The 17,750-nt window shown below is 34.7% G+C and overlaps 1 protein-coding gene across 50 annotated transcripts in view; it reads left to right on the top strand.

The window, feature by feature from the left end:
- ANK2 (ankyrin 2) overlaps window positions 1-17,750 on the top strand; it is a 330,735-nt gene that overhangs the window by 173,018 nt on the left and 139,967 nt on the right. For all 50 annotated transcript variants that reach the window (XM_038581813.1, XM_038581821.1, XM_038581822.1 and 47 more), the window contains exon 5: window positions 17,305-17,403. In XM_038581813.1, coding sequence (XP_038437741.1) covers window positions 17,305-17,403 — 99 coding nt within the window. The remainder of the gene's footprint in view (window positions 1-17,304; window positions 17,404-17,750) is intronic.

Below are 17,750 nucleotides of genomic sequence, written 5' to 3'. Positions count from 1 at the left end.
AACAATGCCTGGCATAAGAACTCAATGAATGTCATTGTTAGTAGATTCAGTGATAGCTCATTTGTGCAAGAGCAGCCACTCTGCATGCCACTGCTGCCTGTGGCACTAGAGGAGATGGCAACAAAGTCAGTTTCTTGATGTAGGTTAAGAGGTTGCTACTAAAAATGAAATCTACAGCAATGATTGGATTTTTTCACACGTTTTTTGGAACACTGTCAATTCAGGTGTATGAAATAGCATTATCTTAAACACAGATGCAATAGTAATTTAATAGTTTAAGAGTAATTCAGTAGTGAGGATATTTAGAATATAGACATTGATCACCTAGAGACATATGCAGGTTTGGATTAATGGATAAAATATGAGAATTCTCATCTCAGATATATATTCTGGGTGGTGAAAATTGAAGTACAACTAACAAAATATGGATTTAACCAAGTATTATTTTTGAAAATCACTTTCAGGGATAATTCCAAATGCAGAAAACCCTACATAGAATATCATAAATAAAAAATATTATTTACATTTACTTATGATAAAATAGTAAAAAGATTTTTGAAGTGTCTAAAATACAGTATTAGCATACCTTATTTAAAACAAGCTCGCAATGAAGCTAGTGTACATGTTGAAGATGTGGAAAAACAACTTTAAATTGCTTTTTAAGAAACATCTGATGATCTTGATCGATCTGGTTGGTTTTCTTTCAATATAAAGTTCCATTCTATATTTTTTATTTGGGCAGTTACCATTTTTCAGGACTAATGATCATAACTTTATGGGTCATTTTAGTTCTCTACTACAGATATTTTTGTGCCTGGTATTTTAATATTATTTTAAATGATGTGTTTAAGATGTATTCAAATTAAGATTAAATTTTATTTTTAATAACTTTAAAAAGTTACCCAGCTAGGAATATCAGATTGCTTTTTGAAGAAATATACAAAAACTACTGCAAAAACATTTAGAATGATAAGATATTAAAAATATTCTCATTAAAGCCAGTAACAAGAAAAGCCAGTGATAGTATTCAACATTGTGTTTGAGCTCTAGCCAATATAACAAAATAAGAATATGAATAGAAAAGAAAAAAATGTTTTATATAGAATATGTGATTATTTAGATAACCCAAAAGAATCTGCAAAAAAATTAAGATGTTTTTACATAAATTTATTAAAAGCCTACTTACAGCATTAATTTTATCCCATGCACATCACAGACTTGGACTTTCACAGTCTTTGGCTAAGATTTTCTTCAGACTAAAAGTTGAAATGAATTATTCTTTTAAAAAGTTAATACTAAGACAAAGTAGTAAGTTCCACATCTAAAAATGTTAGATTAAGACTTTAAATATTCTATATAAAATTAGATTTTTGATGCACAGCTGTGTTGGGAAATACTTTTTGTTTAATGATTTTAAATGGTCACAAAATCATACTGAAAGTACATATGTTTTGATTTGCAAATAGTAGCTCTTTAAACTTTTGGATTTTTAGGAACTGAAACACAAGTGAACCAATGATGTCATCAAAAGACATTAATGAACTATCTGAACATAACTTGGTACAGTTTTTTTAATTGTAACCCTTTACAACTTTAAGTTTAAATAATGTAAATTGACTTGAAGATAGGAATAGCAGTAAATGTAAGCAGTAGAATAACACCTTGCCATTATTGCAAATCAACAAAAGCACATCTTTTCAGGAGAACAAGGTGAGGACATCTCTAGGTAGAGACAGACACAGAGGCAGGGAAAATTCCACTCCAGAATAAGAAAAGGCAATAAAGTATGTTTAAGTAATCCAGGAATACTACATGCATAGATAAACAGACTTCATGAGAGACTTTATAGTGATTAGGAGCCGTACTCTATCACTTACTATTTTTTTTTCTTGTTTTAAAAATTTATTTATTTATTCATGAGAGAAACAGAGAGAGAGGCAGAGACACAGACAGAGGGAGAAGCAGGCTCCATGTAGGGAGCCTGACGTGGGACTCGATCCCAGGTCTCCAGGATCACACCCTGGGCTGAAGGCGGCGCTAAACCGCTGAGCTACCCAGGCTGCCCTATCACTTACTATTTGTGTTACTTTGGGCTTGTTACTTAACCTCTCAGTGACTCCATTTCCCCATCTGTAAAATGGGGGTACTAATATTCACTGCATGGGGTAAATATGAAGATTAAATAGGTTAAAACATGTGAAGTGCTTAGAACAGTGCCTGGTACATAATAAATGTAATATAAATGATAGCTTTTCTCTTAATTATTTGATATAATAGTTTATATAAAATTATTGAGTAAGTAATACATGGTTTGGAGCAGAAGTTAAATTAACTTTTAATTAACAAAACTGTTATTTTGGTTGATTTTCCATTGGAGCTGAGAAATCATGTTCTAGAAGTAGTGGTAGATAAAAGATTATACAGAAATTTCATCTCTAGTGACTAGCAATATGTAACTTGTCCTTGATATAACATAGGTTTGGCACACAGGGCATGAATCTGAATAATTAGAAAAAGCACTTGCTACAAACAGCAAGAAAGAAAAATTACTATATTCATTGAACACATACCATAGGCCAAGCACTGTTCTATCCACAGGGGATGGAACAAAATCTCTGCTTTATTAACTTTTGGTACTTAAAACATTCAAATTTAAATCATCACTTCTTTTGTGTTTTCTAGCAATTTTTCTGTTTTCTGTTATTTTAACATTACTTCTGTTTTTAATCCCAGTATTTAACAAATTTACTTAAATATGATTTAATAAAGGAAAAAGGTGTTCTTTACCTCATACACATGAAAAATGCATTTTGAAGGCTGAAGATAAGGGATTACTTTTTATTTAGAAAAATCCTTATTTTTTTCTATTTCAACTGTTAAGCCAGGCTACTCTCCCATTTTCTTATTATATTTCAAGTCCCAGTCTCTTACTGTATTACTTTCCATGAGAAGCAGGGAATTTTTGGCCAAACTATCTCATTCCTAATATTTATCATAATCTTTCAATTTACAGAGAAACTTGTTAAGAGTATAGATTTTCATAAACATTTGCCAATTTTTGTCACCTTCTAATTTTATATTTAGAAACTGAGTCTGAACTATCAGATACCATCAGCAATCTCAGACAAGATAAGCTTTCTCAAATAGTGCAGTTTTTAACATCAGGAGAGGGTCGCACTGTCTACTGATGGGTGACATTCTAATTTTAGGCCTTTAAAGGTACTTATATCTAAACAACCTAAAACTGTACTTACATGATTCAGTAAACATTTACTTGCTACAAAAGAAAAGATAAGAATTCTGTTCAATGGCAATGATAATACCTTAAGAACACAAACTAGGATTGATCCCTTTTTCGCAGTTAGATATGTTAAAATAACATAATTTGAAAGCATAATAATAATTACTAGCTCACAGGCATGACAATTGTTGTGGGTAGGCATGCTCCAGAAAACACATTTGATAGGTCAGCCTTGTTGGTTGTTTCTGGGTACATTTTGAGGCCAATATATCCAGGTGAGACTATCAAAAAATATTTTATTTTATTTTTTTTAAAGATTCTATTTATTTATTTGTCAGACACACACAGAGAGAGGCAGAGACATAGGCAGAGGGAGAAACAGGCTCCATGCAGGAAACCCGATGCGGGAGGCAGACCTCAATCGCTGAGCCACCCAGGCATCCCACAAAAAATATTTTCATTAAAAATTTATAATGGGAGAATAAAGAGTGTATAGGGCATACTTCTGTATTTTTATGGTGAGCTTTGAGGGGTGACATCCTCCCTCAAAATTATTCAGGTGCCAATTGTAGCTTCTCTATTTTGAGATCAAGAACTCTGCACCTGACTTTTTCAAGTGGAACACTTTGAAGGAAAGTATTGCTATGGATACCTCTAGATTGTAGTAAGGCAGCCTCTGTCTCAGTGAGAATATGTCACACAGTTTTCAGGAGCAGTGTGAATCAACCTTGCCACCTCAGATTCTAATTAGATTTATTTTCCAGGATAAGAACCCTCTCTCTGATGATTCTTTCTGTGACATATTTGTACCTAACAGAACTCTTCCAAGGAACAGCCTAAGGCACATTTAGACAACCAAGTTCTGTGTTCTCTGCCTCGTGTATGATATCAAGATTTTAGAGGCCAATCGGCAAGCTTCTGTTTTTCAGAAATATGACAGTTCCTATCATCCGTTACATTCTCCTTATTTCCATGGCTGCCAAAATCCAAAAGTTCAATTATTGCATCTAGCCCATTCAGGGTTTTGCTTGTCTCCACTAGTGCTCTGCAGCCAAAGATTGTTTACGTCTGCTTTTATAGCCTTACCTTCACTATGGATATATATGTTAACTATCCATATATACAAAATGTTTTAAATAACCTTAAATCCTTTGTGAATATGATTATATTTCAAGATATAAATTATTTAAAAAGTGCTACAAGGGACACTAAGCATGAGCATGTGATCAAGTGGTTCACGTGTTGTCTATGTGAGTTTTGGGATCATTACATTGACAATATTCATTCTTTGAGGTTATATCTTTGCCAAGCTGTGAACGAGAACTTGTGTTAAGTAGCTGTTAAATATTGAGTATATCACTTAGGACTGGTTACTTTAATGGATCTATTTCCTTGCTTGGTCTCAGCACTACTCTAACTCCCTAGCAACTTTTAAAAGAGCTCAGAGAAGGTCAAGTCAGCATGCACTAAAACCCACACTTAGTAAAGGAAAAGTTCCATACTGAGGCTTTTGTTGCCCTTAAACTACTCTGTTTCTCAAACGTTACTGAACCTATGTGTATTCCTAGGTCTTGTTTCGATTTCTATTGGTATAATATGGTATAATATGTATAGTATGATATGCTTGAAACTTTGGTTATCCCTGTTAATGTCAGAGAAGAGTTAAGAATAATATAATTCTGACCACTTTTGAGTGACTGAAAAAACTTACAGCAAACATTTTGCAGAGAAAAGGAAACTTTTACTTTGAAATTTTTTTTATAAATGTTTGAGTCCTAATGGAGTTTGTCAGTGTGTTTGTGTGTCTGCATGCCCTCAACTATGTTTTAATTTTTAAATTGGAATACCAAGTACTGCAATCATTAAGTGGCAAAATGGATTGGCATTGCTAAAAGAAACAATAATTTCATTTCATTAAATATTCAGACTTTCTAGATGCCTATTATTGGGCAATAAAAAAGATGTATGATTATCTTTTGTATTTATTAACAAAGCTAGGTCGATTAGTTGTGCCTTTTGACAGGATTATAAATGTGGCTTTACGTAAGTTGGTCCAAATGAACCATTTAGCATTTTGGTAGTAGATGTGCTTTTAAAGACTTGGAGCAGCATTTTATTTTCTCAAAGACAGTTGGTTAGAAATAAGAAAACCTTTTGGTAATCATTAATTACAAAATTTTTTTAATAATATATGAGAGAAGTAAAAGAGTCATAGCTGATTTTGAGTATTTTATAATGCAGAGTCAAAACTCTTTGATCTTGATTATGCCCAGTCAACTTCAAAATGATAAAACAATAACCAGTTAAATTATTATGGCTTAATTAAAAATAATTATTTCAGATTTATGGATATTACTATGTTGGAAAATGAAAGCACCCTACAGTGATTGTTAGACTTAATTTTCTCAATACATGAGCCTATACTCAGCAGTCAATATTTTTTCTTTGGGAGATGATACATTTCCTTTTTTTTTTTTTTTTTTGATACATTTCCTTTTGCTCCTAAGCTATTGGGTCATTTACGAAGTTGCTCAAAAATGCATATTTTTAAAGCAACTGCTGCTTATAATGAGCAAATTGCAGTAGAGATTTTTGAAAATAAAGACATATAAAGATACAAACCTAGTAATTATGTTGTCTAGTAACTTGAAAGTTTAGAAAAATTTACTTAAAATATATCAGTGAATTAATTTCTACCCAATTTCAATTTTCAAATATTTATTAACTTTATGTTAAAATTTAATCTCTGATACTGAGATATTTTCATTGCATCTATAGAGATTAGGGCACAACATCTGCAAATTTAATTTTAGTTTTTTTCATTAAAATTATTATATTTACAACATAAAACATTCTTATAGATTATTATAAAATTTTATGTGGTATAGTGAGAAAGCATTAAATCCAGTGATAGAAAAACTTGCCATTTCTATCAGCAACTTAAATGAAAGTTAGCATTACATCTGCAGAAATAACAATAGAAGAAAACCTACTACTGAATATCTTTTTGCCACTCACACAGAAAAAAAATATTTTAAAATCTCATCTCTTGGAAGAGAAAATTTATTTCCTTACTGAAAATAACCCATCTGGTTTTTTGTACTTTAACCTTATTCTTAAAAATCGATTTTATACTTTCCCTGCAGATGTATTTCAGGGTCACTGAGTAACATATTTTTAACATAATAGAAAATTCTGCTTTTAATACTTTTATTTCTGTACTATACTTTATGATATTTTGGGTTTCTGGGAAAATGCTTCATTTTAACTAATGACAATAGGATAAGCTATATTTTAGTATAGATGTCTGTATCAACTAGAATGCCTTCAATAGCAAACAAGAAAAATCTTAGTTTGTCTTGCATAATTAAGAAAGGGACTTTCTTGGCTTTTCTGAATACAAAGTTAAAAAGGTGAGGTAAACTCCAGTAGTATATTGATTTGTTTCAGTTTTTTGTTTCCCTTCCAGTGGCTTATTCATAACTAAGGGCTCAGATTCTCTTTCTCTTTGCTATCATTTCTGCAGTTCAAGCTTTATTCTAGGATGATCTTCCTTGTAGACTTAAGATTGGAGCCATACTTTTTCTTGTTCAGAGTCAAAATAAGGGAGCCTTGTCCCAACTTTACAAAAGAGAATCTGAATTTGACTGATTGGACCATTTGACTTCTTTTGCCCAGACTTGAACCAGTCATTGTACCCAATAAAATGGAATTTGTTGATTGGCTTAAACCATCTGATACTGGAGCTAGTAGATAAAAAGAAAAATTCAGCTTCATTGGACTTATATGAACTATGGGCGGGGGGGAACGCATAGATACTTTAAGGAAAAACCAGGATGCTATAAAAAAAAAAGAAGGTTACCGGGTAGGCATGGTAGTAAGTAGATGCCCAGTGGTATATTTTGGGTATTCCTTTTTAAAAATTCATTTCCTTTCTTTGTTTTTAATATTTTTTTTTACTTTATAAATTTATTTGCTTTTTCCATGGTTGCTTAAAAGTTTGACTTCTTGTTTTTTGGCTTACAAATCCAAAGACATAAACAATATAATGATTCAGTTACAGCTTAATAGTTTAATGAAGTATTTATTCATTTTTGCAAAGTGAAACATGAGATAAATGTTTTCAATATTTTGGAATTAAATGAGAGTAAATTAAAATTATCACCAGCCACCTCAACTTCTTTGTAGAATGCAATAGTGGTGAGTCACCTGGTACCTTTAAATTTTAAACTTGAATAAAGGAGAAATGTAGAAATCTAAGTTCTCTGTGATTGTCAGGAACCAAGTAAAATACAGGTAAGGGTAAACTGTTAGTCAGCAGCTGTTTATTGGGTGCTTATTGTATACTCAGGAGAGTTTTCATTTCTGTGGAGGACTTTAAACAATTGTTAGACAGGAAGCTGCTTTTAAAAAGTGTATAGACCACATACAAAGTCAAGACAAACACACAAAAAAGGCAAACAATGGAAGAGAGTATATGACTTGGTACTAAATTGTATAGAACCAACTATATACCAGAGAGAAAACTGGAATTGGTTAAACCCTGTTAATGAAAAATGCATGAAAGTCTTGAGCCGAGCATTGAAAAGGAGATAAAGGGAAATTCTCCCCTGCAGAGGGGAAATTGAAATGGAAAACTTTCCACATGGAAAGATTAGTAACAACATTGTTAAGAGGTACAATTCAACTTGGTCAGTGTAGAAATATGGTGAGAAAAGCTCATCTGGAAAAATGTCAGAATTTATAAGGATTTGCTCTTAATATGACTGGGGCAAAGGTACAAAAAAGTCTTGATCTTCAGCTGTGGTCTGTGAAAACTGATCTTAAGTCATGCTTGGTAAAATAGTTCATGTTTTCTTGGTTATTACTCATGAGGAGCTGAAAGCAGGGATTATGGTAGACCTTGTGGAAACACAGTATTTTCAGTGGTGTTTCTGATTGCTAGCAAGACCCAGATATGATAAAATAGTGTCTGTCAAATATACTGCTAAAGCACATGACACAATAGTGTCGTAGAAAGAGCTTGAGCTTTAGGATTAGTTATATGTGGGTTCAAATCCCAGCTGCATATTTTGAGTAGTGGGAAACTTAACATGCTTCATAATAGCAGTGAATGTTCATTTCCATGTGTTGTACAATGATAAATGACTTATTTCACTGGAAAAATTCTTACACCTAAGAGCACATTTGGACACTACATTAAGTAGTAGTTCATGATAATCCAACACTGTCGTTAGGTACTTCCCTGCCTATCTCTAAGGGAATGGCTTAGGAGAAAATGGAAGAAGACTAATTCTCCAATTACTAGATAAAAGTGTGGGTGATCTCTGTGACAGTTTGATCTCAGTTGAAGAGCTGAAGAGAGTGGAAGGAGCACTAGATTTGGAGTCCTCCAGAGCTCAGACTCTGATTGCACCATTTGTGAGTATGCTTTTGGGTAAATGACTGCCAGCCGTTGTCTGATCTGTTAAGTGGTCCTAACAGCATAGTTGTGGGGATGAAACAAGATGACATGGAAAATACTCCATACAGTTGAACCCCCTTTGTAAGATGTAGAACATTAGTCATTGTAATGTCATTTAATAGTTTAGCTATAATCCTTTAAAGAGGACCTTTGGAGAGAAGAAAGTGGTTAAAATAACCATAATATCTTAACCCTGGTAAAGAACTGTCAAGTTCAAATCACTTGAGAAAATCCGCATGATATTTTAATTAATAAAATGCCTTCTTTACTACCAAGCAAGTGTATGGTCATATCTTTTGTTCTTTTGCCCTAAGTATACCCTCAGAGTACACAAAATAGTCTTTATTTTTGTGACTACAATTAATACTCATTGGGTTTTTTTAATCCTTTGCAGCTGTGCATTTACGATGTATTTAAGGAAATAATTTGAATCATCTTGACCTTAAAGCTGGGTGATAATTGGGGGATGCTTCCCAACCTTATCTCTCATAATGCTAGTTCAAAGGAAGAAGATGATACATAGTATCTGGGATGGTCTAACTTGAGTAATTATCAACCTATGATAACCATTGTGTGATGAAGAGTTTCCTTCCTAGCATGTCATGGCTAAGGCTGCTGAAGTGTTCTGCTCTGTGAAAAAAACCCTAAATTTTATCACTGACCTTCCTGCAAAAGACAAAAGCTTCATCAAAAAGGGAATTCTTCTTTTGCTAAGTTCAAACCCAGAGCTATCTATAGCCATTTCCAATTTTCTACTGCAGGAATTGGGTATGTAATTTATTGATTAGTTTTCTAGTAGATATGAAGCGTATATGTAATACTCTTAGAAAACTGGCAAAAGGCATATGGGATTCAGGATATCATAAAGATTTAAAGCTGTAATTTTCAGACTCTCTTAGGCTATAGATTGTTTCATCTAAGCAAATATACACAATTGACCTATTTCACTGATTCCTTCTTGTAAATGCAAAGACTTAAATCTTATCCCATTGCAAAATACAAGGGTAACACATGACTACCATATTTTTGTCTTTTCATGAGGTTATTTGAAAATAATTGTCTAGGATATGAATTTCTTTCCTGGAGAGAAAGGAAGCAGTGTAAAGTATGAGTGGTAAGAGGTGTGACTGGCAAGGTAGGCAGGGCATGGTGAGATCATACATGACCTTGTTGGACATTGTGTTAGGAAGCAATTGCTGGATAACAGTTATCTCCAACAGCAATAAACATTATTATCATAACAGTTTCGGTGGATCAGGAATTTAGTAGTGGTTTAGCTGTGCAGTCATGGCTCAGAGTCACTCATGAAGTTGTGATGAAGATTTGACCATCTGAAGGCTTTCTTAGGGCTGGAGGATTTACTACTGAGGTGTTTTTTCACATTGTTGGCAAGTTGGTGCTAGCTATTGGTGGGAGGTCTATTCCTTCTCACTTGAGTCTCTCCATAGACTGCTTGAATGTTATCATGATTTGGCAAGTCATTATCTCCAGAACAGGTGACCCTAAAAGAGGGCAAGGCAATAAGGCAGTGGCTTTTAAACCCCAGTCTCAGTCATTTCTACCATAATTAGTGCATTGAAAGTGAATTACCAAGCTGGCCCACATTCAAAGGAAGGGGAATTAGGCTTTAACTTTTTTGAAGAGAGGTGTGTCAAAGAGTTTGAAGACATGTTTTAAAACCACCACAGGCATAAAAGGAAGTTGGTTTTTATTCTATTTTATTCAATAACTCATTTAGCAAATATTTATTGAACATCTACTATGTGCTGAGCATTGTTATGGGCACTAAATAAGGCCTCTTAGAGAGGGCAACTCTTGTATCAAGGCTTGAAGGATGAAAAGGAAAAAGTAAGAGTTTCCAGGCATCCCTGCATCATCTGTGTCCATTTACCTCCCCTTCTCAATCTATAAATCTGGCGAGTCCATTTGGTGGTCTGCTTAATCTCTGGGTTGAAATTTCCTCAACTGTAAAATGATGAGTCCCCTTTCAGCTATAACATTTCATCTAGAAAAATAGGGCAGTTTCTTTTAAGTCTTTTATGTTTCTTTTAATCTTTAATGTATGTGGCCTAATAACTTAGGCCACACAAGAACAAAATTAAGAACAAATAAAATAACAAGGAGTAGTTTACAGAGATACACCATTTGAATTTCCATAATCACTTTCTTTAATTTTTATTTATTATTTATGATAGTCACACAGAGAGAGAGAGAGAGAGAGGCAGAGACACAGGCAGAGGGAGAAGCAGGCTCCATGCACCGGGAGCCCGACGTGGGATTCGACCCTGGGTCTCCAGGATCGTGCCCTGGGCCAAAGGCAGGCGCCAAACCGCTGTGCCACCCAGGGATCCCCATAATCACTTTCCACTCTTTTAGCTTATGCTTGATCCATGAAATTACTTAAGGTAAATCTTTAGCTAGGTAGTAATGCATTTGCTCACTAGTATATATGGAGCTACAGATAATCCTATATACATGTATTCTGTGAGTTCTGTTATATTTTCTGCTTATGAGGATAGAAACAATATTGTATTCATATTTGTTACTCTCAAGAGTAACTTAACAGTGCTTAAATGAAAAACTGTAGAATAAACTTGGCACTATAAAAAAGACCCTCTGAATTGAATGGCAACATTGACTCTAGTTAAGATTAGAATGAGTTCATATGATCTATCATTTCAGGTCATCTAATTGATGAATCTTCATTTGCATAAGGGAGGAATAAGGTTACATGTGCTGAAAAAATTATGTCTGAAAAGTTAAGAATCTTAAAAAAATGGGAATGATGATAGTTCTTAGAGTTTTGGTCCTTGTCCAAAACAATGATTATAAACCATTCATTGCCTTGCATACTGACATTATTTGTCTCTATATAATTTCTTTGAAATGACATACAAATATCAATAGATCTAGTTGACTTTAAAATGTTCTGAAAAGCTTCAATAAATCTACATTTGATGAGTAGATATATAAATACTGACTCATGTTCATTCAATTTTCCCAGAAAATCCATTTACCTAAATAAATTCTCACCAGTGGCAAAAACCTGATTACTGGTTTATAGTTATATCACTAATGAAAACAGGAAAAACATTTTAAAAATATTATTTGCATTTGAATTCTTGAAATATAGCCTAATTTCTGGATTTGAAGAAACCTGTTATAACTTCTCAATAAATCTGAGAAATTTTATTAAATATCGTCAATCAATCATATAGAGTAAAACCACTTTAAATCTTTAAGTAGAACATAATAAATACATAAAAAGCCACATTTAATTACATTTTAAAATATCAGAATCAAATTAATATTCCTAATCCTCACGTATCAGCTGGGATTATTACAAAACCCTTATTTCTACTTTTACAGACTATATTCTGGCCATTTTCCAGTTCATCCTCCCCAATCCTGGCAAATTCATCTCTTTAAGATGAAAATGCGATCATGCCAAATCCTAGCTTTAAACTGTGATTCCCAAGGCTTCAGAATAAAATTCAAATTTCTTAGCATGGCACATGGGAACTGATCCCTGCCTGTCTCAGCCTCCTCCTCTACTAGTCACACTGAATTATTTGCAGTTCCCTAGATGTTCAGTGTTTTCTCATGGAATTTCCGCTGTTTGAAATCCCTTTCCTGCTTCTGTGCCAAACTTCAGTTTTCGTGATTCAGTTCAAACCAGATCACTCACGGTGTCTACCAAATATCATTCCTAGTGACTTCCTTTGGATATAATTTCCTCATCCAGCTTTGTTCTGTAACCTTCAATGCTCTCTATATCCCTCATGTAACAACAACTTCTCCTCCTCCTCCTTTCTCGCTTTTGCTTCTTCTCTTCTTTCTTTAAGTAGGCTCCACACCCAGCGTGGAGCCCAACACAGGACTTGAACTCAGGACTCTGAGATGAAGACCTGAGCTGAAATCAAGAGTCAGATTCTTAACTGACTGAGCCACTCAGGTGCCCCACTTTTTCTTTTTTTTTTTCCTTTTTCTTTCTTTCTTTTTTTTTTAAGAAACTAATTATATATGAGTTCACTGAACTGTGACATATTACTTGCCTATCTCAACCTCTGGACTGTGAGCTCCTAATTAACAGGGACTTTGCCTTTCATCACCAAACACGTTTTTATTGAATAAATATAAATGAAATAAATGAATGGCAAATAATAATTTGCTATGGAGAGGAATCATGTTAAAGATATTTAATAACCGGTTAGTTGAGGCACTTGTCAGTCCCACGGAAGCTACTATAACAACTGATAATTTTGTGCTTGTTTGCAAATTCCAAGCATCAGCTCAGGTTGTGGATGTTTTTGACTTTTGTATACCAACAGGAAGAAAATACATATACTTTTGTACCTACATCCAGCCAGACTATTTTAGAAAGATGAATAGACATAATACATTGGAAAACACCTAGATGCATGGACACAAGGCAATAATCCTGGGTTGTTAACCTGTTTATATGAAGAGATAAAAGCTTTCCTATAAAATTTACAATGCCGTTAAAATGCTGCGATGCCCTGTCCTAATTACCCAGAGGCATGTTTCACATTCTCTGGCGGAGGATTTCTGGTTAAGTAGCATCAGTAAGTTAGGAAAGGATAATATCCCACATCTTTAGGACCTGTCATAAATCTTATTGCCTTTGTACTTCACATATTTTTTAACAGTAAATACTCTCTCCCTCACCTCACCAAGATGTTGTTTTGGCTCATGCTTCCTCCATCTTTTAAATACACTATTGCAAATACTACAAAAGCAGATTAACCCCTTACTTTCTTGTCTTGTACCACTCCAAACCAGGGTGGATTTGGTTCACTCAGTGCTCATCAGAGGGAACTCTCAGAAATGCAGATGTGATCATGGTACTTCCTATCCCAAACCGTTCAGTTATTCTGCATCACCTGTAACAATGTTCTTCAGGTGATTTCAGAAATTGAGCTTTTTAAAAATTGCAGGTGCTTTGGCTTCACACATGGAGAATCCAGTTCAGTAGGGGACAAGGTAGTGCCTAGGCATTCTTAAAAGTGTCCACAGCAGATCCTGTCACAGGGCCAGGATGGGGACCATGCATCTACAGGATCAAGTCCCAACTTTTATACAGGGAAGAAGACTATTCATGACTGGTTTTTTCCCCATCACTTTCAGTTCACTTATTAGCTGTGAGATTTGGGTCAAGGTACCCAGATATTTGAGCCTCAGCCACCTCAGTTCAAATGAGGATGCTAGGGGTGCCTGGCTGGCTCAGTTGGTGGAACATGTGACTCTTGATATCGAGGTCATGAGTTTGAGCCCCACATTGTGGGCAGAGTTTACTTAAAAAAAAAAAACAAGTGGGGATGATAGTATTAATGTGCAGCAGTATTCTAAGTATTAGAGATAGAATTAGGCCATTTAATGTATCATCCCAACTGAGACACTATTGTTAATTACTTCAGGATATTACACGTAAACTTAGACTATCCCAGGCAAACAGAGACACATGGTCACTGCAATTTGAGGTGACATTTTCAAAGCATCTCTCAAAGTGAATAGCATATAGCAGACGTTCAGTAAATTATTTTTATTTTTATTGTTCTTCATATCTACAACCCCTACACTGCTGAAAACCCTTGCATACCGAGGCTGTGGCACCAGGCACAAATGGGATTTATCATATAGACTAACCAAGATCCTGAATGTTTGTCTGTCACTGTCCTTCTTCCCCTTCCCCATGGACTGTTTGTGGATATTTCCCCCTTTTTATCTCTACCACTAGCCCCCTATTGAACTTGTAGAGCCCAGGGCTTGAGTGAAAAAGAGCCTTACTTACAATATACTTTTTTAAATTAAAAGCTGTCTATCAAACTGTTAAATATGTATCTCTTATCTTTCTACCTTGACAAATATCTTCATAACAACATGACAGGTCCAAATTTAGATTTCTCAGAAACCTTGGAGGATTGTGGCTGGGGATATGTAATTCTAAACCCAGGCCTATAGCTGATTCCTCTTCCTGGCCCACCTTGGCTCCATCCATACCACAAGAACATCACGTGTGAAGGTGTGGACACCCTGACCTACACATTCAAGCTCTGTGCATCTACTACTTCCACCCTCTCTAGCAAACAACTCTAGGGGTGTCTGTTTGGTTCCTCTTGCTGCTATAACAATTTACAACAAATTCAGTGGCTTAAAATAACACAGATTTGTCATTTTCTCATTTTAGAAATCTGAATTAGTCAGACGGGGCTTAAAACCAAGGTGCTGGCACTGCTGGTTCTTTCTGGAGTCTCTAAATGAAAATCTCATTCCTTTGGATCACATCCCCTTCTTCTATCTTCAAAGCCAGCAGTGCAGTCTTCTCTCCTCCCTGAACTCCTGTCTCTCTCTTATAAAAACCCTGTGATCACATTATACCCGACTGGACCATCCACTATAGTCTCCCCACCTCAAGATCCTTAATCACATCTGCAAAGTTCCTTTTGCCATTTAAGGTAACATTTACAACCTCCAGACATTACGATGACATATTTGGGGGCCATTAGTCGGCCTTTCTAGGCATGGCAACGGACCCTTGGGAGAATGAACCCAAAGACGGAGTCTGAGCAAGCACTGGCACCTCCCTGGGGGCTGCATCCCTAGTGTGTGGTCTAGAAGCAGGGGAGCTGTAGGATCAGGAAGGGTATATGCCCCTGGGCCTCTGGATCCCCTGCCGCACACAGCTAGAGGAGGCCCCTCTAATGCCCAGGACCCAGGAGTCTAAGAATGGTATATTTCTTCTCCCTATTGATCCAGCCACCAGTCCATCTTCCTTTCTCCTGGTCTATACACAAGATTCTGTCAGAGGAAAACATGGAAGGAAATTGTTTTACTCTATATAAAGGTTTTTTTTCTTTTTCTTTCTTTCTTTCTTTTTTTTTTTTTTTTTTTTTGCATCCTGCCTTTTACTTGTCATGAAAAAGCCCCATCCCACACCCACTCTTTGTTTTTAACCATCCTCACTGGCTTTCCTTTCCTATGAATCTCTAATTTTGTCCTTCCGCCACCTCTTCAGTGTTCTTAAAATACCCAACATTTCACCTGTTTGCTGTGTTTTAAAAAATATGCTACCCAGCTAGCAAGTTATTCCCAAATCCAAAAAAATTTTCTGTTCATTCCTCTTACAGTATTTCTTAGTTTTAAATTTTCCTCTTCCATTTGAAGCCTGCAGATTTTCTTTCATAATCAAATTTAAAATTTCTTTTCTTGCTCTACTTGGATACTCTGTATTTTTATATTTTGCTGGACCCTGGCCATTTTGAATAATGTTTCCACACTTACACAATGCATATAGAAGAACTTTTCAAAATAGTTTATTTTTTCTCCTTTTGAGTTTTTGGAAATCCCTGAGGTCTCGTCTGTGTTTTTGCTTATTCTCATCAATGCATGGAATCTTTAAGGGAATCAACAATGTTTAAGATCCTTACATTGTTTTGAGAAAATTGTTAGATTTGAGAGTTTATGAATTACTCCATGTTTTCTATTTTTTGCAAAGTTTTACTTTTTTAAAATGAGGTGTTATCTATTGCAAAGTTTCTGATAAAAAGAAAATTTGCCAATTTAAACTTAATTTTAAACTCAAGTCATTCAATTTCAGTGATTTTTTTAATAGGACTACATAATAATGTTATATTACTATAGTATGTGCTTCATGAGGGCAGAGGTCTGTCTTATTTATTATTGTATTCCAGTGACATCCCAGCTATCAGTAGTCAGATTTTAGTAAATAACTGAATAAATGAATATGGGAATTAATGAATGATAGAATTTCAGAATAGCTCTAGAAAATAACGTAGAGGTGTTCAGTATAAACTATGCCACTTCAATTGGAATACTGAAATGATAGATTTTTAAAAAAACTTTTTCAATCAGATTTGCAATCTCTCCTAGCCTATTCTGGAATGAGTAATAATTTATACCTCTAATGGTGCTAACTAAACAGTACATTCAAGATAATGGTGGTCCATTTAATGTTAGTTTATGAATTAATAAATACAGATGATATTATATAAATATTTTAGGGCAGCCCTGGTGGCTCAGTGGTTTAGCGCCGCCTTCGGCCCAGGGCCTGATCCTGGAGACCCAGGATCGAGTCCCACATCAAGCTTCCTGCATGGAGCCTGCTTCTCCCTCTGCCTGTGTCTCTGTCTCTCTCTGTGTCTCTTGTGAATAAATAAAATCTTTTAAAAAAATATTTTAGAAAAATACTACATATAGTGAGAATTTTATGTATGTTAAGGATTACATTAAGATACTAAATATTTTTTAGCTTTAACAAAGTATTAGGTGATGGGAAATGTAAATCTCTGGAACTGAAATGAAGACAGGAAGTGAGGAAAATACTGCTTCCATATCACTTTGTCCTCATTCTTTTAGGAATTGTGTGTGGGGATTGGTTCACTTTGATTGTAGTTAGTTTTATAATAGTAAATATATGTATTTTATTGTGGAGGTATGTTATATGTTTTGTCATTTCAAAAGCTTACTCCATAGTATTCTCTTTTTCCTTGTCTGGTATTCTTACGTAGTTTAAACTTTATAAATGGTTAAAGATGTATTTTTTATTGTTTGTCCTCAGAATGGCTTCACTCCTTTATACATGGCTGCCCAAGAGAACCACATTGATGTTGTAAAATATCTGCTTGAAAATGGAGCTAATCAGAGCACCGCTACCGAGGTGAGACTGGCAACCCTATAGGTTCAAATTCTCTGATCTTAATGTCCATGTTCTTTATATCTAGCTGCAAAGGATCTCCATTGTCTTGTCCAAATTATGCTATGAATGTTCACATTGCTTTTACAATTTACAACAGTGGCCATGAATGAATGAACCAATGCACATAGTTCAATGAGTTTATACCTTGATTTGGAATTCATGTCATTTACTCTTACATGAACTCACGCTTCCATCAATTTGCCATTCTCTTGGTTTTGGGAGCTTTTATACTATTCTAAAACTCGATTATAGTAAATTCTATCCATCTCTTTTCATCAATATTTTATCTGTTAAGATCCAATTCAATT

This window comes from Canis lupus, chromosome 32 (genome assembly GCF_011100685.1).
Source record: "Canis lupus familiaris isolate Mischka breed German Shepherd chromosome 32, alternate assembly UU_Cfam_GSD_1.0, whole genome shotgun sequence".
Lineage (NCBI taxonomy): Eukaryota > Metazoa > Chordata > Mammalia > Carnivora > Canidae > Canis > Canis lupus.
Note: the sequence above shows the minus strand (reverse complement) of the source record. Positions and strands in the feature narration are given on the sequence as shown.